This window comes from Daktulosphaira vitifoliae, unplaced genomic scaffold (genome assembly GCF_025091365.1).
Source record: "Daktulosphaira vitifoliae isolate Bord-2020 unplaced genomic scaffold, ASM2509136v1 Scaffold_1, whole genome shotgun sequence".
Lineage (NCBI taxonomy): Eukaryota > Metazoa > Arthropoda > Insecta > Hemiptera > Phylloxeridae > Daktulosphaira > Daktulosphaira vitifoliae.
Genome location: NW_026099572.1, coordinates 37,364,623 through 37,390,871, shown reverse-complemented (window position 1 = coordinate 37,390,871; position 26,249 = coordinate 37,364,623). Strand labels below are relative to the sequence as shown.

At 24.6% G+C, this 26,249-nt stretch overlaps 3 protein-coding genes, 1 long non-coding RNA gene and 2 other non-coding genes across 6 annotated transcripts in view; 3 read left to right on the top strand and 3 right to left on the bottom strand.

The window, feature by feature from the left end:
* Window positions 1-5,064: 5,064 nt before the first annotated feature.
* On the bottom strand, window positions 5,065-5,227 carry LOC126897094 (U1 spliceosomal RNA). Its single transcript, XR_007702021.1, has one exon. It is a non-coding gene; the product is annotated as a U1 spliceosomal RNA (small nuclear RNA).
* Window positions 5,228-6,850: 1,623 nt separating this feature from the next.
* Window positions 6,851-7,596, top strand: LOC126893844 (uncharacterized). The gene is made up of 3 exons (XM_050664369.1): window positions 6,851-7,145; window positions 7,210-7,386; window positions 7,466-7,596. Exons 1-3 carry the CDS (start codon window positions 7,048-7,050, stop codon window positions 7,494-7,496), a joined length of 306 nt encoding a protein of 101 aa, XP_050520326.1. The 5' UTR covers window positions 6,851-7,047; the 3' UTR covers window positions 7,497-7,596.
* Window positions 6,862-7,023, top strand: LOC126897096 (U1 spliceosomal RNA). Its single transcript, XR_007702022.1, has one exon. It is a non-coding gene; the product is annotated as a U1 spliceosomal RNA (small nuclear RNA).
* Window positions 7,597-8,219: 623 nt separating the features above from the next.
* On the bottom strand, window positions 8,220-13,488 carry LOC126893826 (protein CLP1 homolog). The gene is made up of 8 exons (XM_050664344.1): window positions 13,065-13,488; window positions 12,153-12,314; window positions 11,511-11,739; window positions 11,285-11,455; window positions 10,223-10,413; window positions 9,102-9,324; window positions 8,629-8,722; window positions 8,220-8,540 (listed from the first exon to the last, which is right to left on the bottom strand). The coding sequence occupies exons 1-8, from the start codon at window positions 13,170-13,172 to the stop codon at window positions 8,426-8,428; spliced, it is 1,293 nt and encodes a 430-aa protein (XP_050520301.1). The 5' UTR covers window positions 13,173-13,488; the 3' UTR covers window positions 8,220-8,425.
* Window positions 13,489-16,428: 2,940 nt separating this feature from the next.
* Window positions 16,429-25,491, bottom strand: LOC126893828 (phosphoglycerate kinase). The gene is made up of 7 exons (XM_050664347.1): window positions 25,274-25,491; window positions 24,022-24,225; window positions 22,100-22,444; window positions 18,778-18,916; window positions 18,452-18,708; window positions 17,808-18,007; window positions 16,429-16,635 (listed from the first exon to the last, which is right to left on the bottom strand). Exons 1-7 carry the CDS (start codon window positions 25,333-25,335, stop codon window positions 16,595-16,597), a joined length of 1,248 nt encoding a protein of 415 aa, XP_050520304.1. The 5' UTR covers window positions 25,336-25,491; the 3' UTR covers window positions 16,429-16,594.
* A 137-nt stretch (window positions 25,492-25,628) lies between these two features.
* LOC126893847 (uncharacterized) overlaps window positions 25,629-26,249 on the top strand; it is a 5,614-nt gene continuing 4,993 nt past the window's right edge. The window contains exon 1 of the long non-coding RNA XR_007701275.1: window positions 25,629-25,647. This is a non-coding gene — a long non-coding RNA (uncharacterized LOC126893847). The remainder of the gene's footprint in view (window positions 25,648-26,249) is intronic.

Below are 26,249 nucleotides of genomic sequence, written 5' to 3'. Positions count from 1 at the left end.
TAATAATTTTACTCAATTACGTATTCGAAAATCTCTTTTAAACTTGAGGTTATTGATTTCAAATAAATAAAAAGTAACAACTAACACTATCGTGCTAACTGTCAATGGCACTCTTGGGTAATCATATATTTGGCACCTCTATTTAAAATATTTTTAAACAAAATGCACCTTATGCAAAAAAAATATTTTATAGCACTCTAGGGCGCTTGCCCTCGTATACCTTTCCCTTTACATGACCCTGGATGAGTGATCAACTATGCCTCACGTATATTTAATCAATCGCAGTGTGTGTCATACAATATTGTCAACATGAATTTGACACCAATGTTAGATAAACCAGCCCTGAATTGAGGAAATTCGAGTCGCCAATATTGTATTTTGTTCATAAGCTGGTAAAAATCGGTACAACAATAAAATGGATTTATCAACTAAAAATATTTTTAATTAGTAACTTAAAATTGGACATTTTTTTCCAAAAACAAACTATTTTAATGGGTTATATTTTTCTGATTAAAAACAGACAGCTCAAACCATTCGAAATTTTTTCAATGGTTCTAATTGCTGAATAATTCAAGGAATTACGGACACTTTTTTTAAATCATAGTTTTTTCAGAAAATAAATCCTGTATGTGCCACAATACTTCATTAATATTTCTTTGAAAACTTCTTCGACTTTCAATATATTAATAGTTTGATTAAATCAAATCAGATTTTATCCGAATACCTATTATTATAAAAATATAACCTTCCTGGCTTGAATTTGTATAAATTAGAGAAATATTTCTTTCTACTAATATATTCTATTGATAAAAAATTTGTATAAACCGTTTAAAAATTCTCATCTTCGAATCGAAGCTAATGTTATATATCTAATCTTGATATATATTCATACTTCGTCTTATCTTGTTATACAGTATTCGACGTTATAATTGACCATCTGGGACTAAAGCTACATCTTCGTCATGTTTTCATCTTACATCGAATGTCTCCCATAAAATCATAATGGTTTTGCTAGACCCAATGGAATATTTAAAGAGGACACAAGGGTACATGCCCCCATTGACTGAGTCATGCTAATGTTTTATCAAACAATGTAATAATGTATAACGAGTTAGTGATCAACAAATTTCACTATTTTTTGGTTATCGATAATAACATGTGTTTATCAAATTTTGGTTGATATATTTGTCTTGTGGAACGATGAGATTTTTAAAAATTTTGAATTTTATTTGTTATTTATGTTTTATAATATTTATTTTATTTTGTTTATGAATATTTTCTTGCTTTTATAAATTTTGTTTTGTTAAAAAAAAAAACTTTACAATGCGTGTTTCGAGTATACACAATGTGATTCTTTTAACGCTAACCAATCGATTTCTCTTAAAATAATAATTGAATAGCCTTGAATAAAATTTGTTAAAAAAACCTTTTTAATAAAAAAATCACAGTTGTTTACAGCTTGTACCAGGTATATTTATAACGCATACTCTACCCGTATTACATATCCATTCTATGGATTAAAATACTTATAGCTCAATAAGTACTTATTCTATAGTTGTTATCAATCCATCAAATTTGTTTGTAAGAAAACCTCTATTTTATTCCAAATTATTTATTTATAAAACTTTTAATGTTCCTTAAGTTTTAGCTATTTATTTAAGTTATTTTTATTTCAATTTTTTTCTAGAATCAACATATTTTTATACACCAATACAATTGACTTAACCATTGAACGTTATTTTATACATTATGTGGCGCACTCTATGTATGATCCCTCCTTAATTTTTAATCACAATTGTGATGTGACTTGAGCGTCATGTGTCTCAATTTATTTTAATAACATGTATTTTTATATCTTATCATTACTTAAAATAAATTATATTGATGATTAAAATGTTGGCATAAGATGTAATTAATTTGATAATTTAGAGGATTTATAATAACTTTACCTTAGTTTATATCAACAAATAATACTTTAACTAAGTGTCACTAGAAATTTTTCTGTTAATTTAAATAAAAAATATAACATGTTACTTAGTAATATTAGTTCTACTAAAATAATTTTAAATTAACCACAAATAAATAACTTGGCGCAACCACCACAACTTGGCTTCTCTTGATAATAAATATTAAGAAACATAATGAATGAGCGAATATTAATTGATTTTGTGAATATAATAATCCAAGACAATTAGTGAAGGGGAGCACAATGAGATATTTAATTTTCAAAGTGCTCTGTTTCAAACCATTTTTTAAGATATTTGATTTTTTTTTTTTGACTAATTGCAAATTATAAAAAAAATGGTTAATAGTTTCTAAATTAAAATGTTTGTAAGATTTATTTGCTATAAAAAAAAAGTTGTAAAATGTCTCATTGTAGTCCTTCAATGGCCTATAGTGGGACAAGTTGTGGTTTACAACAGGACAACAGATTAATGTTTAAAGAAATAAGTAACTGACACCATTTTAATTATTTTTGTAAAAAATAATGTTTAATTTTATAATTTTTATATAAATAAAACGTTAATAAATAAATAAAAAAGTAGTGACAGACACAAAAAAATAATATACTTAATACCTTCTCAGCTTCGCATTGAAGCTAAAATATTGCGGATGTAACGTAAATAAGCTTATCCACTAATTTAAAAAACCGATGTTTTATTGTCAATTGTAGATATTTTTTACATTTGATAGACTTTTACCGTATACAAGATTTATTTTAGTTTAGAGGTTTGAAGGTGATGCATTTATTAACTTATCATTCGTATAACTTGTGTCTCAACGTACTGCGTATGGTGTTATTAAATTAAGACTTTTAACAAAAAAAAATATACTTAATAATTGAATAAATAATGAGTGTAGCATACTAAAGTATGTATTTATCCCTAGAATGGTAATGTAGGTAAATTTTACGTACATGATTTATTCAATATTTGATAACACAGTATTTATAGTTCATAAGAACTTGAAATTCCTGATATGCTATCTCTTATAAGTTGACAACAATATATTTTAATCATTTTTTTCATATCTATCATTTCATTTCGTACACAACCTTATCACCGAAAACACTACACGTAAGTTTTACGTATAGTTACTGTAAAACTTAAAAATATATACGTAAAATAATCGTAGAGTTACTGATACACGTGACATTTTATCCTGTATTTTTATTTTATTTTATTATCATTTCATTTTAATTTTCATATTATTTTAATTTTCGTGCATCGAGTTTTATTTGATAATATAACATGGAGTGAGATGATATTATTCGTTTGCTAAATGAATTGACAGACAACGAAAGCGGAGAAGAAAGTGGTTTAGAGAATGAGTATTTAAAGGACGAGGAGGATATAGATAACAGTGATATGGAACAGTGAGTGTATTAGATGATCAATTGAATGATGAAATTAGAAATATAGAAATGATGCCTATAGAATCACGAAAAAGAAAAATTGTACAGTCTTCTTTTAACATTAAAACAAATAAAAAAGAAAAAACAAATAGTAAATTTGATAGTGTAAATACTGATAATGATTATATCATTCAAATTCCAAATAAATCAGAAATCGAGGGTAAAAATGTTTTTTTATGGAAAACTCAGAGTACTAAGTACAGTGGAAAAGTATAAAAAAAAATAAAAGGGAGTTTCCATACGAGTTCACAGATGTTAAATTTCAAAAAAAAAAACCACAGTCGTCTCATTTTTTCTTTTTCACGAAAATATGACTGTTGTATCTTACAAGCCTAATAAAAATAAACTCGTAGCTTTGATATCATCTGCTCATCAAGATTCGTCCTTAGATCAAAATACCAAAAAACCGGAAATAGTCATGAATTATAATTCCACAAAAGGCGGTGTAGACTCCTTCGATCAAATGACCCATAATATGAATTGCAATAGAAAAATAAATAGATGGCCATTATGTTTTTTTTACATGTTAAATATTGCTAACGTTAACGCTTACGTGATTTATTTGCATAACTTTTATAAAAAAAATGTAGATTACCAAAAACTACTATCAAGACTGCATTTTATGTTAGATTTGCATAAGCAATTGACAAAAGACTGGCAACGTCAAAGGTTGAAAATGCCAAACGTCAGTATAGAACTTAGGAAAAATATACAAGAGGCAATTGGTGAAATACAACAATCAAGTACAACTGATACTAGTCATAACACTCAATCAGGTCCAAGAAAATATTGCACATTCTGTAATTATAAAAAGAAAAGATTAACAACCACATACTGCATTGAATGTGAGAGACCTGTTTGTGGTGAACACCAGAAAAAAAAAAGTATTGAATGTTGAGAATACTTTATATTTTATAAAATTTCGTATTTTATGGTTTGTTTTTTTTTTTTAATTAATTTATTTTGTCATTTGTTGTGTTTAAAAAGTGATATTATAAGCAACATATTTTTTTAGTTTAAAATGTATAATTTATATAATTTAAGTATGCTTGTTTTATTTTTTATGTTTGAAAAATGAATACTATACCATAAGACTTATTTGTTTGAGTTATTATCATAAAGTTATTTTATTTTGTTTGATAAAAAATATACAAAATGAAGTTAAATTATAAATTATTTTTAAAAAAATGTTATACGTAAAATTTACATATAATTACTTATACTGTAATATAAGTAATAACATTAGTATTCTAGGGTTAAATAAAATAAAATTATCAATTATAAAACGTGACTAATATTTTAACTGCCAAAAACAAAAAAATTCACTTTTTTTGTTTAGTTTTTACTTATTAAACAATTATGATTGTAAAAACTTCCAGCGTTATAAAAATTTCATCAATAAAATATTTAAATACTGTAGTAAAAAGTATCGTTGCAATTGCTTTAATTTAAATAGGAACTTTTAAAATAATACTTTTTCTAACTCTTCTACTTGTCAAACACTTCCATTGCAATTTTAATAAATAAAAGCTGCCCTTATTCAAATTCAATAAACAGCCGAACGTAAAACACATAATAAGTAACAACTATTCTAATCTAGTTTTCACATCACGCGATTTGTTATTGTTATCTACTGTTCAAATGTATGTAAGGGACGGCGCGAACGCAGTCCCAGCTACCAAAAATTATGCGTCCGAGGTATCCACATTAGGGATACTCGCAGGGGTCAACCCAGTCGGTGTGCAATGACCGGGCCTCACCCTGGAGGAACCGCCTGATTGATCACGGTTGACCTCCACGCCAGGTAAGTATGCTAGTTGGGAGTGTTTCGCGAGTATATATGCAGAAACAATCTCGTTAACAAATGTAGTACTACCGGCAGTATTCCCTCGCTTTAAGAACATTGTTATTCGAAAAAGTATTAGTTGGCTCCAGTGCACTGTTTCAATAGATAATATTTAACGTTAAACATTTGTTATTAGAATATTTAATCAATTTAAGAGGCTAAAATGATTCTAGTAAATGTTGCGACCAAATGCATATTGAAATTATACGCCATCTACTGGGACGCAAACGCAACGCAATTGAACATGTATGATTGCTTTCATTTCGTTACTGAAATGAGTCACTTTTGCTTAGTGTTTATCTTCTTTGGGCAATCATTACCTAAGTAAATAATTCAAAATAGGATTGTATAACTACATATTAAAATAAAACAATGAATAGAAAATGTTTTTTCCCTTACGAAAATAGAAAATGTATTATTAATTTCATAAAATACAATAGCAACGTGCAGCTATCTAGTGGCAGTTTTTAATAAAATAAAATGATATGATGTCGATTACACATAAAATGTTTAATATGAAAATAAGTCATTATACTTTTTACATTATTACTGTCAATACGTCGTAATACTTTCAAAGTATAATTTTCAGTGATCTTTCAAATGTTTACTTTATATTTATTTACATTCATTTTGTATTTATTTAGTTTAATATTTATAACTTTAAAGTTTTAAGTTTTATAATTTGTATTATTTCTGTACTGTCTGCCTTAATGAGCGTAATCATCATTTTGAATGATGAAATAAATAATAAATAATATTACTTATAATTTTACCAGATATTTATTTATACTAAACAATTTAATATTTACGTAAAAAATATTATTAAATTCAATAAAATAATTAATTATGAAAAGAAGATAAGAGAAATAATATATAATTATTATAATCACTATTACTTCAACAAGAAATTTTAATAACCTACATAACCATACGATACTAACTAAATACAGAAATATTAACTTGGATTGAAAAAAAATATTTAAAACGTCAAACAAAAACTTGTTATTTTCCACTTTACATGGATTTTTGTTTAATCTGTAATTAGGAATTTATGAAAAATTAGTAAAATTCCATTAACACATAGATCATATGATATTGAATACAACCGAAATGAATTGAAAAACTTTATAAAAATAAAATTCGATATAAGAGTAGCAGAACTATTCACAAAATACTAGATTTGTAATTTTTTTAAAACATCTATTAACTAATCTTTTAACTTCGATTTGAAATAAAATACATAGATAATTTATATTTAAATATCAACAAAACACAAATACCAAAAATGAATCATTAGCGACATCTGTTATTGTTGAACATTGAACGTCGACTAGCTAAAAACTTTTGATAGATAGCAGTTAATTGAATCATGGACTTTAACAATTCCATGTAAAATGTTACATATTTTAATTAATCGTCATATTATAAACATAAAAAGTGCAATTTCGTGAGTTTTTACGTATAAAATAGTAAAAAACAATTCTACGCTTTTTAAAATTAAGATATTAAAAATAACAACCCAAAGAAAATGGTGAACACTTCGACCCTGGTTAAGTGGAAAGCAATAGTGATAAGTACGTGGTGGATACGGACGCGCGGCATACTTACTTGGCGTCGAGGTTAACCGTGATCAACGAGGCGGTTCCTCCAGGACGAGACTGGCCCATTGCACTCCGGGCTGGTTGACCCCTGCGAGTATTCCTAATGCGAATACCTCGGACGCGTAATTTTTGGTAGCGGGGATCGCGTTCGCGCGTCCCACCTAACGGATTAAACATATAGGCTAATGGCAATCAATCTTGAATCGCCGTTAGATTGTTCGTTTAAACCTACTCTAAGCATACGGCAAAAGTTGTTTCGGTATAATTCCAGAAATATCTCCAAGTAAAGCTCTATAGTATGAATGAATCAATCCATTAAAAATATCTTATGATATTTAATTTGATAGACACGATAATTGTGTTAAAATTATTTTAACATTATGTGGCGGCGGCAGTGGAATCAGTTATCATAAGGATAGAGCAATGGTAATGTCATATCCAAAGTATTGGAATATATGTAAAAGCGGCTCAGTTAATGTAAATTTATCAGACTTGAATATTAGGAGGGATCACCCCCAGATGCGGTCTGTGAGAAATTTCCTACATTTATATATATATATTATAGCTTTAACTAAAATTTAAATACGAATTGTTGTTACACAGAATACCGCCGAACTCAACAAAACAAAGATGAAAAATGGGACCATAATAAATGCTTTTTCATAAAAGTAATTTGTACTAATTAACTATTTTTTGATATTATTTATATGCAATACATTAGTATTCTAAAATTATTTAAATTTGTTTATTTTACTACATGTATCCTTCGAAGTTACAAAAATTGTCTCATAAATGTAAATTATGTTTTTAATATAATTGAAAATTTTAATTAAATTAACAAAACATATAAAAATCCTATCAACTGAAAATATATAAGATATCATGCATTACTGTAAAGTAATATGATTTCATTTCACTTGAAATCAACATACTTTCTTTTAATAAATATTTATTATTAAACTCACAAGAATTAATGTATGTCAATATTTTGAGTAACAACTAGTGTTAAAATACAACATTATACACTGAAAACTTAAAAACTGTTACTTATTAAATCATTATAATAAAATTCAATCTACTAGACAATAATGAATGTAAATATATCAAAAGTGATTACATGCAACAAAAAGATTAGGAATTGATATCAGTGTACATGATAATTTGAAGATTCATTAAAATATTTTTTTGTTTAAGGTAATATAAATTATAAATAATAAATTTAAAAATATTATAATTTATCTAGGTATGATCCACTGAAATATCACGTTTTTTTTTAATATTAAGTGCAGTAAAATTTTTACTACTATAATTCTATAACCTCATACATTAATTTTATTAAATAATTAATTAAATTAATTTTATTAAAAAGTGTCGTAATTTATTTTTGAGCTACACAAATTTGTTACAAAAGTAAATGCTTTAATTAATACAATATTTATGGATTTTTAATGTAATATAAAATAAAATATATTTTTTATATAAGAAAAAATTACAATATATAATTTGAAATAATTTTCTCTTAAATATAAATTAAAGAAATAACACAATTATGGTAAATGATTTTCAAGAACTGCTATCCATGAATTGTACTTCTGACATGAGGAAAAGTGTTTCTGGAAGTGGTTTTGGCTGAGGAGAAAGCAGAGTTACTACTTGTCGTGTTGTATCAACATTTGTCCTGTTTAAATTTGATGAAATAAAAAAGTGTTTTAATTTAACTTGGCTGGTTTTATAAAAATTGAATAGTATTTAATAAAACTACTCACACACACACAAATCCTGCAACACTAGTTCTGACAACATCTTCATCAATTGAGGTAGTAAAACTTAATGCTAAAATATGATGCACCAAATTTGGGCCTAAAAAATAAAAAAAAATACAACAAAAATGAGTCTTAAATTTATGGCTATAAATCAATTAATTAATTTTTAATATTTTGTTAGTTATTTTTATTATTTAAATAGTATTTTCATATAAAATTCAATGATATAGCCAGGATTTTTACTTTGAGGGGATTAAAAACTTTTTTTTGGCTTATCACACACTTCACTTGTACCAAAGTGATATTTTTTTAATAGTAACAATTGGCCAATGGTACAGGGCTACAAGTTCTTTAGCTTCCCCCTTAGTTAAAACATTGGTTACATTAATAAAAAATGTTCACATTCGGCAAATATTATTTTAAATTTACTTTTAGTATTAATTAATAATAAAAATTATATTAAAAAATTTAGTTACCTAAAGTGACAGGTTCAAGTTTTGTTTCAAAATCAGTCTTTTGCATATCTAATGGCATCAGTGTATTTGGTATAGGTGGAGAACCAATTTTATAAACCTTCATTTCTGAAAATTTTACCTCACAAGTATGTGGGTGTAATACATTTCTAGGTGTACCATAAAAATATTCACGGATACGCATTTCTCTTGCTTCAGATCTAAACTTGGAACTTCTTTCAACTACCTAAGGCAATATTTTTTTATTATTAAACTTGAATACTTGTATTTTAAAAGGTTATTTATGTAATTGTATATACTAACTAGGGCAGTCAAAAATTTTCACTTTTTTTAATTGCTATAGTATCACCCTATGAGTGTAAGAACACTATATATAAAAAAAAAATTATTAAATGTTTGAAACCTTATAAATTAATTAATACTTAACTAAATTTTTATCAAATGATATTTAATTTATTTGCTTTTGATGTAAATTATTTTGATGTTATTTAAATTATTCTCATTAAAATATTTGTGACACAAAAGGTAAAAATAAAAAAAAAGGATTTTTATCTAAACTTTAAGCTTACATTTTTTTTCATATCAAGTTTCTAGTGTTTTTATATCCATAGGGAGTCACTATAGCAATACAACCAAAAATTAAAATTCTAGATCACCCTAAAATATAATCATCTACTAAATGAATATTAAATGAATGTGTTAAAGCTTTCATGGATTGTCTTGTTGCTTGAAGTGCTTAAGGATTTATCCATGTTTGTATACAAACATGCACTTAAGCACTTCAAGCAAAAATATAAAATGATTATCTTACAAATTCATTTTAAATAATAGATAACTAATTAAAATTAATTTTATAATTTCACTTAATTTGTGATATTTAGAACTATAATGATTGAGTATTAATATTAAAACTCTTTTTTTATTTTTTAATAAAAAAAATGTTAATCAAAGTACGGTATAAAAAATATGAGCTTATAAAAATAAATACACTCTCCTGTAATATCATGAAATGTGACATAAAACCTTTTAGTTTTGATACCGCAATATATATTTATAAAAAAAGTAAGTAGTATTTTACTAAATTGTTAAGTTTGACATAATTTAGTCATTAAAAATATACTTACTCCACCACTTTTAGGTAAAAGTACAACTTTTACAAATTCTGGCATATCTCTCACTAATTCATTGTACAAACGCTCCTGGTCCAATACAAGAATAATATCAACCTCAAAAGCAAGAGCTATATGTGTCAAATGCTGGTAACCTTTTCCTTTAACCCAACCACATGTGTTGATAATTATTCCTGAACTATTAACTATAAACAGTATATTAATACTACATAACAAAAACAAATATTTGATAAATACACATTCTTTTTAATTGATAAGAAACTACAAAATGCTATGGAAATATAACAAATAAATTTAAATAAGTTTTTGAAGAAAAATTTTTTAATCTATACTATATAATTTATAATCATTTGGTCATTTTTCAAAAAAAAACTATTAACAATAAGCATTGAGTATATATAACAAAACTAAGTATATCAGTGTTGGGAGGTTGATAAGAGAGTAGAACAGAAAATGAATGTATAGCAGTGATGAGAATGCTTAGATGGATGATTGGAATGACAAGAGAAAATGAGATAAAAACTGAATATGTAAGAATAAGCATAAATTTAGTCATATTATGAGGACAGAGCAATTGGAAGCTTCAAGAATGATTATGAAAATAAACGTTGAAGGAGGAAGAGGAAGAAGAAGATCAAAAAGAGGTGTTAGGAAGTAATCAGGGATGATATGAGGAATACTGGTGTGTGTATAAATTATGTGGGAGATTATGTCAAGTGGAAGTTTAGGATAAGGGTGGCTGACCCTAAATATTTGGAATAAAAACAAAATAAAAGAAGATACTTGTCAAAAATAATGACAAAATTTAAATGTTACATTTTTTTCAATTATTTTAAAAACTTTTTATAGAGTACGAATATTTTTAAAAATGTATTATTTTATTAGTTATGTTATATATGTTTTTATTAGTTATCAAGAAAATAGTAAATTATTTTTCAATTTATATTTTGTTTTAATAGTCATTTTAGAAAATTTCAATTCATAAATTTAAAAAGATATAATTCAATATGAAACTAACTAACCAACTAAAATAATAATTAAAAAAAAAAAATGTACTTCTGGGATTGTCCGCCATTCGCTCATGAATAACTTCTGCCATACGAGATACTAAAGTGTTGTATAAAGTAGAATTACTATTAACATTAGCATGACCATAATGATATACTAATGGTGCAGCTTGGGAAAAGTTCTCTTCTACTTCAGCTGGTCTTTCAACCATAATTGCACCTAAACATAATATAAATTAACTTTTTATTAATTTAATACTACATTGATTGCATACCAATTGTTCCAGGTACTGAAATTTGTCCTTGACCCGGATCTAAGTCTACATAAATAGGTTTACGACCAAGAGCATTCATTCTTGCTGTATAATTTAGCAATATTCTGCATAATGTAGATTTACCAACATCTGTTGGACCAACTACCATAGTAACTGGACCACGATTTTTCTCTTGTTCAGATTTTTGTCTTAATTGCTCCAATGACGCATGACAATTCAAATAAAACATCTATAAAAAATATTTTATTATCTTACACTATAACAAACATTTTATAACGTAATCTATATTATATATTGACATTCAACAAAATTTTTATCATTAAAAATATTATCAGCTATGTGGCAAAACCTTGTGAGTCATACTTTACAGGACAAGCCAAAACTTATTAATTTTGCATTAGTTACTGTAGAAACAAAGTTAAAGTTTTGAGCATTAGCATAATTTACAATGAAATTTTTCTTTTGAAACATTAACATGTATGAAAAAACAACTTAAAAAATATTTTACATTGAATAAATAGTCCATTTATATGACAAAGTTTTACCACAAAGCTAACAATATTTGTGCCTTTAAAAATTATAATTTTTTGTTTTTGAACTGTACATATTTTAATAATTAAAAAATTATCAGAAATAACATACCATAGGAGTTTCCTTAGAAATATAGCTAATTCCTTTTTTTCCAGATAATTTTAATGTACATCCTTGCCATGTGAATATAGCAATTTTAGCTCCAAAATGAAATGTATAGGATTTACCTTTTACTAATTCAGTACCAAATATTTCTGCTAGTCCAGTTTTTAGCTAATCGTAAATTAAAATATTTTATAATATTAACAGACAGATACAATTGAATTTATAGATATTTTATACAAAATTTTATTCAACATATTGGCATAAATTAAATATATAATTAAGGGGAATTAAAAAGATATTCAATTTTTAAAATAGCTTCATAAAAATGTTGCTCCCTTTGTTCTAACCATTTGAATAGACTACGTGTAAAGGGGATGAGTATTTCTTATTTATATATTAATTTTAAAAAAAAATTTTTATCAGAAACTATAATAACAACGTTATGTCCATGTAGCTATTGGTTATCGAATAATTATCAATTAAAGTTATGTATAAAGCATATATTCTTATTCAAGAGATAAGTTTTTTTTATTTCCTTAAAAGTAACTTTTTATTATTTGTCACCCTTTACATAAACTCTGTCAATTTATGGACTTAGATTACCAAAAAATAATGTAAAAACACCATCTAGTAAGATTTAGGATTCTAGAAGAATTAGGTCCCCTTTCATTTTATTTAAGGAAACTTAGTACCCTAAAGCCTATTAATTTCTGATTATGTAGTTCAACAAATTAATGAAATATCATAAAGATCAACAAATACATAAATAAAAATGTTTATGTAAGTATCTAAGAATAGGCAATTTTTAGCTTAACTAAATGTAAATCAATTTCAACAAATCAATGCTTTACTCAAAAATTACTACATTTTTCATAGATAAAATGCTTGATTGATTAAAATAAATTATAAATTCATTACTTCTAAAACAACAGTTTCATTTTTATTTTCAACTTCAAATCGTAGTTCATTATCAGGTTCCAATTTGAACTCTTGTTCATCATTTGAGTCCTCAACGTTTTCAGTCATATTTAACGTTAATAAGATGAAAAATGAATAATAAGAATATAATTTTATTAAGAGATTTACTTTCTATCAATATTACCTTACTGTTAATTAGAAAAGTAAATCGTGATAAAGCCAAGAAAACTACTTACTATCTCTGAAGAAAACTCACACAGGTTATCAGCATTAAAAATGATAATGCTACTACAGTTGCTACCATTCACAATGTAGAGAATATGTCTTCTCTACGTTGTAGTGGCAATTTATAAATTTATGTGATCAGTATTATAGTAGTTTGAATAAATTGTCAAAAAAATTAAATTTATATTGTAGAAGTAAAAGAATTTGATGGAATCGCTATTGAGCAATAAATTTATACAGTAGTGTTTTCGTAGTATTAACTAGTCGCAGTAATGACGTCATCCTATACCACTAAATGTGTTATTGTTATCCTATTAGGGAAATGAGGATCTTCAATCTCCGGAAGTAAACACTCCATGTAAAACTTACTAAAATATTAGTAACACGTGTTTCACAAAAAACACAAAACGTAGTAAAGTTTAAATTCAAAGTGTACTGATTACAATATAATAGTTAGAAAACATAACTTTCAGTGTAACATTATTATGCACAATGAGGCCAGAAATACAAGTACACTAAATTAATTCATAGTTGGTCAGTTTAAAAATTATGATTGATATTACCAAGAAATAATTTACATGACAAATGTATATGTGCACACATTTGTTTATACTGATTATCAAACACAAACGAACATAGGAATCATAAAATAAACGCCATTTCATATTTATCAAAAAACGACGACGGAACGATCGCACCCCCTACTAAAATTAATTAAAAGAAGAAAATGAATTATATATTCTAAATTTTTATTAAAAATGCAAATATTTAAATAGTAAAATAGTTGTAATACATTTGTTGTTTTAATCTGAATAACTGAAGTTAATTCAACTATTATAACAGTAGTGATATTGATTAAATAATATATTTACTGTTATTTAGAAATTAAATTCGAAAATAGTAACTCGATTTATTAAAAATGCTATTTTTTTATTATATTCACCATATAGAGATTATATTATAACATTAAATATTATTTCACTTGTGTAATTTAAATTATGAACCATAATTAAAATTATGTATACTAATGCTTACATAAAACAAGTATTATTTTACAACTTCACGCGTATTTTTTGTGTTTTAGTAGCTAATAATTAGCTATTAAATAATAATTTAAATTATTTAGTTATCAAAATTATAAAAATCACATTTTATGTAAATTTGTAATGATAAATAAATTGTATATTATGAATACAGTTTTTTAGTGTTTTATGTTTGAAAATTGCTTAATGTAATGCAATTATTTAAATATTTTAAAATCGTGAAAATAGTAAAATATAAGTTGCCATGTGATATCCGTATGGACACACTGATGTTTATAATCAAACATATATTAGTTATTAAATTCGTGAAGAAATATTATTTTTATATTCTATTACTGTTAACTACTATTAACTTGAAAACAATTATTTTATTACATTGATATTGTTGTTTACAATACTAAAAGAATGAAGAGAAATAGTTTTTTTGGTTGGCTGGCAAGATACTTGACGTGCTGTATTACAAAGAAAAAGAAGCGCAATGAAGGTAGTATTTTAGCTCAATCTGGCCCAAGTATTTTTTAAATTAAATTTAGCCTAAGACAATAGTCAATCCTCCATCAAATACATTCTGTATATATGGCCATTTTTAGGGGTTGCTCGGAGGGGCAATAAACTTATAGAAACGAATCTTAAAAGAAAAGAGCAAAACGTACAAAAATTGTAGGTGGGATTTATATTGTCAACATACAGTCGAATAACCAAGTGTATATATTTTATATTTTCGTAAAAGAAAATATTATTTAATTAAAAAAACATTACAATAATAATATTATTTCTTTTAAATATTCTCAATAGATTCCAAAAAAATGAGCGTCTTATTCTTAATCTATAATTATGTACTATAGTTGAGAAAATATAAAATTTGTATTTATTTATTACAAAGTAATTAATAAAAGAGAAAAATTACTTATGCCATATGAGTACTTAAGATACATACACATGGAAATAATTTCCATGTGTATGTATCTTACATGTGTACATGTGTATGTATTTTATTATTATAATAAAATGATAAATAAGAGTACTGAAGTAGTAAAAGATCATGCGATTTGTGGCATTTGCACTATCGTTAGTACCGGCAGTCTTGTTTGGCTTATCACCTTTAAAATGTATAAACCCAACCCCACAACAATGTTTTAGTGTTTTGTTGTATCTTATTATATAATAGAACAAGGAAAAAACGCTTTTCTGGAAAAATTACTTAGCGTGCTTGGATTTTCAAATTTTATTTTTCAACGAAAGTAATTGATCACCAAACTCCGGGAAATTATTGGTCGGAAAATTTCTGCCTCTCGCGTTTTAAAATTTCGACTGTTTTCGAGAAAAACGCTCGCTGATGCCAGCATTTTACGACTTAAGGTTTGAAATTTTCACCAGACCCACCCAATGACATTTCTGAGATATGATAAAAAAATTAATTCAATCCGTTTATTTTTCACCGTTTTACGAGCTTTTTTTTTTAGTCCACGCGCATGGTTTTAATATGAGAATTGACTCATTTATGCACATACATTTATTCTCAATCTTAATTTGTGTAATATTTTTATTAGGATACTATTTTGCATTTACTCATAGCTTTATATTATATATATATATATATATATATATATATATTATCAAGGAATGTTATATGTTAAATAGAAATAAGTTATATGTAAATTTCAAGATGGTTATAATTATATAAGTTTGTATATTTATTATCAGAACAGTACATTATTAATAATCTTATTTTTCTCATATATGATCTATGAGTCTATGAGTTTATCGTTTAAATTGGGAACCATCTATGACAACTATGCTATCCAACGTGAATCTGTAAATGCTATAGGTTATCAAATTATTTTTTTAATTAGGCAATATATCATCTGTGGTAATATGAACAAATGTGGAAAAGTTCCATATCAATATAACCTTAAGCATAGTTGTTATCAGTCAACATCTGTTTTAATAGAGCCAAAATACTCCTTGGTTGAGAGAAAGGCAAAATTTTGTTTTATTTTTTAAAATTTTAATCAGTATAAATAAATACTGAAAAAATACCATATTATTATTATTACTTTTAATATTTACAACAAGGAGTTAAAAATACTACAATAAAAAGTTATAAATAATTTTTATTATAATTATTATTTAAAACATTTAAAGAAAACTAAAAATTTTAACACAGGCTGAAACTAAGTTGATCAATAATAAATTTAAACAATTTTAAAGATATTAAGTTAGTTTTCAGTTTTGGTGAAAACCATAAAATAAAGATTTATCTTAAGCATCAGTAAGGGCTGCTACTCCTGGTAAAATTTTTCCTGTAAAAAACATGTTTATTATTATTAAAGATAATTGCAATAAAATTTGAATAAAACAAGTCAACATTAGTTTATTAATAAAATTATTAATAATTAGTAATTAATATTTATAATTAATGAGTGTAGGGTTAAAAATATAAAAGTTCATTTTGATTTTATGGTTTGATTCAATAGTTCATTAGCAGCAATATCAAATAATGAAATCCATTTCATAAAAAATATTTTCATCTTTCTATTATTTTAAAGTCCATTTTTGTTTTAACATTAAAAGGATAGGAATTTATAACATCATTATTGCTATACTGAAAAATTTACAGAAATGGACAATTACTATTTTCCCCCGTACCATTCAACTAATTGTTTTAATTATTTAATTGATAGTTATAAAAGATATAATACTCTAAATATCTTATATAGAGTATTCTATAAATAATACTAGTTATTAAAAAAAATTATTAACACATATAATTTATATTAAAAATTTTTTTAATAAAAATTATAATTTTATTTTTATTTTATATTCCTTAAGCGTTTTAAATTAATTATTAAAAACTTGATACAGTTTGTAATCTTTAGACATATTGAACAAAATTGATCCAATAGAAGTTGATTAATAAGCAATACTTTAGTTAGAATAGTATTACAAAAAAAAAAAAAATCCAGCAGAGTAAAACCAATAGATTATCAGCTACGATTCGATGCTAAAAATATATGCAATAATATTTCATAAAAGTTGGGTTGAGTTTAGGAGAACAAATAATGTTAAAAATAAAAAGCTAAAAAAAAATGCTCAAGAATAGAAAATATTTTTTCTGGAAACATTGCTCGAAGAAAACTAAATCCATAATCTTATTTAACATAATTCAATTCTACTATGAATAATTCTTGTCCAACTTTATAAATTAATGAGCTATTAATTCTTTGATCAAGGATTCCATTTAGTATTTTTCCACATATCTATCACCAAATTTATATAGCATCTTCACTTCTAAAACTTATTTCTAAGTGCAAAATGTGTTCACAACAGTAACAAACATTATTTGGAGAAAATTAATAATTAACAAAATTTATTTAAGCATACATAAACTAGGATATTAAATACACCCAACCCAACCATTATTATTATAAAAAATTCATAACATTTAAAACTAATTAAAATTTATTTAACATACCTTCAAGTAGTTCAAGACTAGCACCACCACCAGTGCTTACATGACTTAATTGGCTTTCTGTACCCCATTTGGCTGCACATGTAGCTGTATCACCACCTCCAATTATGGAAACAGTTCCATTTTTTGTAGCTTCAACAACTGCATCCATTAAAGATTTTGTACCAGCAGCAAATTTCTCAAATTCGAACACTCCAGCTGGTCTATAAAATTTTTCAAATAAAATTATGATTTTTATACATAACTAATACATAAAAATCTTTTAAATCTGGGTAGTAAATAAGTGATGGGGTATAATTCTGTTACTTTGGGCTATGTAAGTTTTCTTTTACTCTTGTTTAAAAAACAATATATTTTAAGAAATAATGTTAAACATAAATGTAAAAAAATAAAAAATAAAAGTTAATCAGTTCTCATAATTTTTTAACTATTGAATAGATTTTAAAGTATATGGAAAAGTTATTTTATAAAATACACGGTATGTATGACACTTATATTTTCTAGTAAAAACATGTACTTAGGTGCTTTTTAAGAGAAAAATTTAAAAACTTTGACGATATTGTATAAAAAATGATTAATTAACACTATTAAAATGTACTTGTAAAGTAAAATATATAAATTGTACAAACTTAAATAAATATGTTTACCCATTCCAAACAATAACTTTAGCACGAGCAATAGGTTCTGAAAATAATTTACGAGATTCTGGTCCACAATCTAAACCCATCCATCCATCAGGTATACCATCTTGAACAGATGCAGAACCAGTAGTAGCATCTTCAGCAAATTTATCAGCAGTAATAAAATCAGTAGGCAAATGAATCTTTACATTGCGACTTTTTGCTTTTTCTAATAATTTGTGTACAATTTTTGCACCAGATTCATCATATAAAGAATTTCCTATCTATATTAATCATAATATTCAAGCATTAATTATATATATATATATATATATATAAACAAACATGGTTACTTTCATGTTATTGACTTCTTTGAGGAAAGTGTAAGCCATGCCACCACCAATTATCATTTCATCAACTTTATCCAACAAATTTTCAATTAATAATATTTTATCAGCCACTTTAGCTCCACCCAAAATTGCTAAGAAAGGTCTAAAATATATTAAATAAAAAAATTTTCCATGAAATTATTCATTTAAAAAATACTATTTAAAGTAAGCATTAGTATGGCACAAAATATATCAACTTTGAAAATTATTATCAGACATAAAAAATAAAACATAAAACATAAAAAATTTGAGATTGAAAAAATAAATTTTTACAAATCGCTAAACACATTTTTTGTTTTAAACAAAAACAAAACCCTAAATTATTAAAATATGATTTAAATTCTAGATTTTAGTCAATTTTAATCTATAGTATATGTAAAACATAGTATTTTTAATGTAAAAAATGATTTTATAATTTTTAAGACCTATCTTGATTATATAATTAACATAAACATCTAATAATATAAAAATTTGAAAATTTTAATAAAGCCATATATTTTTTTAAAGTTTTGAAAAATTGAAGTTTAAGCTGGTTGTTTCATTTATAATATGGTGTAATCAATTTTTTTACTAATAATGAAAATTAAAACCTTATATTTTAATAAATCATATACTTCATATTATACAGAAAACATAATACTCGTACTTAATAGTTTATACAATAATTTTCTACAATATGTATTAATTATAAATTATTAGAACACTTAAGTAACAAATAAATAAAATAAGCATATTTATTCATATTTTATGTCAATATAGGTTTTAGAAATTTTTCTAAATATATAAAATCTTTTTTTTAAATTAAAAATACTACATTTTAAATATCCTAATGATTATAATTGACCTAAATTTAGAATCTGAATAATTAGGGGGTATTTTTGTTGAAAACACAAATAGATCTGTAATCATTTTTTTTTCAATCTCAAATTTTCAAAATATGTTTTTTTGTATACTTTATAAATGTGATGGATGTGTGATAAAGTTTTCAAGGTCAATTTATTTTGCTCCTTTTATCATAAAATATCCATTCTATATTATTATAGTATTTCATATTATCATAACATTCATTTATCATAACAAATTCAATGACTAGAAAATGAAAATAATGTAAATATTAGCTTCGATGCGAAGCTGAAAAGGTATTAATTTTACTATGATGTGTTTTTTGTTGTGTCTGTTACCACTTTTTCTCAGCTCTCACTGAACCGATTTCTTTCAATGATACATCAAAAGATCACAAATCGTATCTAGTCGAAGATATTACGCTCAAAAATTGAAAAAATTTTCCTCGTTTCCCGTAAATGGGGAAAACCTCCAAAAAAATTACAAATTTAAAAATCGCTAATTTTCGAAATTTTTTCAATTTTTTTTACTAAAAACTGCCGTAACTTTTTCAAAAATAAACATATCAATATAATTATTTTTTATATAGATGCATATTATCATTACTTTTCATTTGGTATATTTTTTTCATAAATTTAACCCTTAACCTGCCCACAAGGGGGGATTTAAAATGACAACTTTTTCACAAAAAATTAACTTTTTCAACTTAACTTTTGAAAATGTTCCGGAAGGTCTGACACTTTTATATATATCTTAAATTAAAGCTGATGTAATATACTTCATTATGGAAAAAAAAAATTTCTGACTTTATTTTGTCTTCATAGTGAAAATAGCTACCGTATTCAAAAATATGCTATTTTTGTGTTAAAATTCTTGGTTTTGNAAAATGAACTAATCAATATAATTTTTTTTTTTATAGATGCTTGATGTCTTGACCTATCATTTGGTATATTTTTTTTATAAATTTAATCCTTTACCAGTCCACAGGGTGAATTCCTCCCTTATTCACAAAAAATTAACTTTTGAAAGTGTTTTGGAAATACTGACACTTTTATATATATCTTAAATTAAAGCTGATGTAATATACTTCATTATGGAAAAAAAAAATGTCTGACTTTATTTTGTCTTCATAGTGAAAATAGCTACCGTATTCAAAAATATGCTATTTTTGTGTTAAAATTCTTGGTTTTGTATTTTATTTTATTATAAGGGGATTACACTGATTTTCATAAATATTATATCAATCTAATTGACATAGTATAAAAAGTTAAACATATTTAAATTATTTTGTTTCTTTGAAGTCGAGAAAAATAACTTTAAAATTTGAACTAGCTAAATTTCCATTTTTATTAAGTGACGAATGCGAGGTACAATTTCTGAGACGGTAACACTGTGGAACTGAATTTTTTCTTAATTCTTTTTGAGTTAGAAAAAAATGTTTAACTCATTTGATTTTTATCTCATTTAGATTCAATAACTTCAATAAATATCAAGGATTCCATTACTGTAGTCTCCTCTTGTGAGAAGAAATTCATATTAATATTATTTTACTATGTGGTTTTTTTTGTAGCTATCATTTATATTCTCAGCTCTCACTTGACCTACTTTTTTGACAAATTTTTTTTTTTTAATTAAACACTATCTACAGATTTCATCGAAGCGTTTTTTATGATAGTGATTTTAATCACTGTTTTTTTTTTAAATATATTTTTAAATGGTCATTGATTTATTGTTGATTGACCATTAGATTTTTTTAAAATAATAATAATTTTTAGATTTTTTTTAGCTTTGTTTAATTGTATTTTTTATCAATTTATGGAAGATTAAATATTTATAATGATAGTACCTTCTAAAATACTGTTTAATTGTTATTATCAATTAGTCTCATTTTACTTAGATAATTTTGCTACAATGTGAACTAATTAAATTTGTATGTTGATATTTAACGAAATTAAGTTGACTTTAGTTATTGGTACTAAAAATATATGTAAAAATTATAGTTTTTAAATTTTGCTAAAAATGTAATTAATATGTAGATTTATTTCAAAAACTTATTGTCTTCTATTAGATTTGGTGATCCTAATATATATTTTCGTTTTTTAGCCTATAATTAATTTTTGAAATAAGATCCATAGTCATGTACTAGTACATGTAGTGGTGTAAAAAGGATATTTTCAAGGGAGGCTATGGATAGACTTTTTTTTTCTGTTTAACATATACTCTTACTAGCACCAAAAATTATATAATGTTAGTAGTAATAATTAACTAATTAGGGGGCTACAGTTACTTTAGCCTATCTCTTGATTATATCACTAAGCACATGTCTATTTGTAATTATATAGATACTTACGACTTCAGTTATAATGATAATCACAAAAAATATTTCCAAAATTATTTTTATTTTGTAATTAAGTGGCTTGTACTAAATCACTTTATATTGTACCTTTCTGGGTTATCCAGCGCTTTGGCAAAGTATGTTAATTCCTTGTTTAACAAAAATCCGGCTGCACGTTTTTCAAATCCTTCACCTAACATAGAGCTATGAGGTCTGTGAGCAGTACCAAAAGCATCATTGACATACAAATCCCCTAATTTGCGTAATGACTCCCTGAATTTTTTGACATTTTCTTTATCAGCTTTGACCTTTTCACCAGCTTCATTTACACCCTTTCCTTCTTCCTCAATATGATATCTCAGATTCTCCAGAAGAAATACTGTACCAGGAGTAGGATCAGCACAAGCTTGTTCAACTTCAGGCCCAACACAATCAGGTAAAAATGTTACATTCCTAAAGTTAATGAATATTATATTAATTTTATGATAACATAATTGCTATTTATTTACTTTTTAATTTTCTGACAAAGGTTGAATATATGATTTTTGTGAAGATTTTGATTTTTGAGGATTGAATGTAAGGAGGATATGTTTCTATAGGAAAGAAGGAAAATAAGTAATAGTTCTTAAATAAGAAATACTAATCAAGGAAAAATTTTTTAATAAGGAATACTTACTAATAACAAATAAATTTAAATTCTTTGCATTTCAATTATAATGAGTTTAAAAAGCTTATGGTTAGTAAGAATGAACAAGTAATATTAAAAACAAAAATAAAATTATTATTTATAAATTATAACTGTACATCAAAGAAAAACACAAGAAAAATATCATAAGTAACATTTTTCAAAAAAATGGCGACCTCTGAAATTGTATGCAATTATAACATTACTTTAGTATCATTAATTTTTTACAGCTTACACTAAGGAATAAAAATGTTTGTAATGTAATGTTAAATCATTATTATAGTATAAATTTTTTGTAGGAAGTTAGCACAAACATAATGAGAGGGATCTATCGGGTAAGTACTTCTCTCATTATTTTTAAAAATGATATTATATTTATATTTATTAAGCTAATCTCAATAGTATCTATTTTAACGTTCTTATTTTTTTTAACATCAGTTGTTATAAAACAGAATAAATAATGAAAAATATCATAAAACTAATATTACAAAAATTGTTATTTTCTTCTAAAAGGTCATTGCTTATAACATTTACTCTATCACTTATGCACTATTAATACTACAGTTAAAGGGAGCATTATACTTATGATTGATTTATATAGTATTTTTTATTTATTACAAAATTAACATTTTGACTTAAAGCCATATTATTTTAGAAATTAAAATTAATAAAACTATCAAATACTTTTTGATATTCCCAAAATTACTCTATTAAAAAAAAAACAACATTTATTTACAGTAATAACTTTTAACATACAGTTGTACTCTTTTTCTCGATTCGGTATAAACGTTTCAATGACTTCAGAATTTCTGAAGTTATTACTTATGTATGTTGCTATTTGAAAAGTTAAAGTTGACACCCTTACAAAGGTTTAAGAGATGAACATAAAAAATAATGAATGATAAATTGAGAAAAACATATAACTAAAGGAAACCAATAAAAAAATTATTAATATTATTTTTATTTTTCAATTGGTTTATAGTAAGTAAATCACTTTGTATGTTAAAAATTATTACTCAAAATAAATGTTGTTTTTTTTTTAATAGAGTCATTTTGATAATATCAAAGTCTTTTTAAATTTAAAAATCTTTTGATGTTTTTCAGAAAATTTATTATATTTTTTATTTTAAGTTTTAATACCTATTTTATTTATTTACAATAAAAATAAACATTCNATTTAATATATTTTTTATTTTAAGTTTTAATACCTATTTTATTTATTTACAATAAAAATAAACATTCATTTTAGAAATATTAGTTACATATTAAATACATACTGTGATTATTTTTTTAGTGAGTTATGATAAAAAATCACTCTATATAGACTTAACATTTAATTTATTACCTATTAAGAAGTTTTTGAAGTTCTTCAGCAACTGGTTTCAAGGAGTATTTAGCATTAGGTAAACCATCTGGTCGTCCAAGATGAGACATTAAAACAAGGGACTTAGCTCCGTTATCAAGTACATATTTAATGGTATCCAGTGCAGCAACAATACGTTGATTATTAGTTATTTTACCATCTTTCAATGGAACATTAAAATCAACTCTAAAAACACAATTTCAAAAAAAAAAAATGAAGATTTTATAATAAAGGAATTTTTAACTAACATAGCATTTATCCAGAGATTTACTTCATTTTTATTTTTTATTATTTCTATTATTCAATAAATATAAAAAAATTCATTAAAATAGATATTTTTTTTTAAATAATCATTTTGCTCAAGTGGTTTTGAAGCATTTGGAGAAATATAGTTGATTAAATTAATTTTTAATGTGACCAGCATTAGAAAAAAATAAAACAAAACCTTCATAAAATAATGACTAAATGTGTAAAATGCCCATGTTGAATAATAAAATTTAAATAAAGGTTTTTAATTTTTTTTTTTTGTTGACCTTATTATGAGCAATCAAAATCTATTAGGTCAATTGACCAAATTTGAACTAATCAATTGATAATGTCTCAACCCTAATATACACTGATTATATTCTATATAATAAGAAAAATAAATATATTAGGTATATAATTCAAATTAATAAATCATGGTTCCAAAAATATGTCATAAAAAAATTGATATTTATAATTGTGGTAATTAGATATCAGCTTTAACTGATATTTGGATATACATTTAATAGATATATAAATGAAACATGAAACATTATGTATTACAAAAAAGGAAATGAACAATATTGATTAAATTTTTGATTTGTAATTCAAGTCGACTCGTTCACTGGTACGACCTATCATTTACATCATTGTTAAAATATTGTAATGAAAGAAAAACATCTTACTTTAATAATTATTAAAAATAATCACACATCAGGATATGGCTTAATTTAAAAAAAGGCATTTTGAGATAAATGATTTAAGAAATTTGACCTTCCACTAAAGTTACATGGTTATACTTTATTTTTAGCATTAGTTACAAATGGAAGTAAAATTTCATAAATAGATCCTATATCAATCGATAGAAAATAAATACCCCAATTAATATATACAGAAATGTAAAAAATCATTATTTTCGATTTGATACCTTATAGTTCTGACTGCACAATATGTATTATTAAATAATTTTAAAATATATTAATTTTCTAACCTTATTAAAACTCGTTTATTTGTTACTTCTAAACTCTTTACACTAAGCTTGTTTAACGCCATTCTTGTTTACAGATGAATAAGAAAAAAATTGTTTATAATGATATCGACTTAGAATAAAAATCTCAAAACTTACAGGAAGAAAAAAATTTATAATTTTACTATCCAGAATCAACGTTAGAGTAACAACCTAAAATAAAGGATTATTGATTTTTCAATGATAAGCTGCCGGTAAAACTAATGTCACACTGCAAGTAAAGAGTTCTTATCAGTATAACCTTGACTAACATGTCGGTCATTTCAAACTTCTGAATTGAAATTATTCTATAGCATTTCTAGCATAACTTGTGTTAGCTTCGATGCTAAGCTGAGAAGGTATTAATTTTACCATGATATGTTTTTTACAATATATTAAATATCTCAATTTATATGTTGATTAGTAAGAAAAAATTTTCATTTTAAGTCACAAAGGAATTAATGTTGCAAAAAGTAGTCTATTTAACAAAATATCAAACTGATGGTATTTTCAGAGCTTTTAAAAATACATTTTTTTTTATTGTAATGAATACAAGACAATTAGTACTTTTTATAAACATCATATTTTAAGTGCTGTTAATGGTCAAATTAAATTAAACTAAAAATTAGTAAAATTATATAATGAGGACTGATTACTCTTATCTAATACTGTATTAAATATTAATTTAAAACTAAAAAATAATTCAAAATTGGGTATATGTATTTTGGAAACAATTTTACCATAAGCACTAAACACAGTTTTCATATTTTTTTATAGCTTTTAAAATAAAATATTTTTAATAATTTTCAGCTTTATTTAATATGCTACCTTAAATGTAAAAACCAGATTGTTGGACTTTTAAATATTTATTAATATTATTTTTAAGGCGTCTGGGTACCGACCGCTTTTTAGTCAAAAACAACCCGTTTTTGTTCCATCAGTACGACGAAACTACTGATGC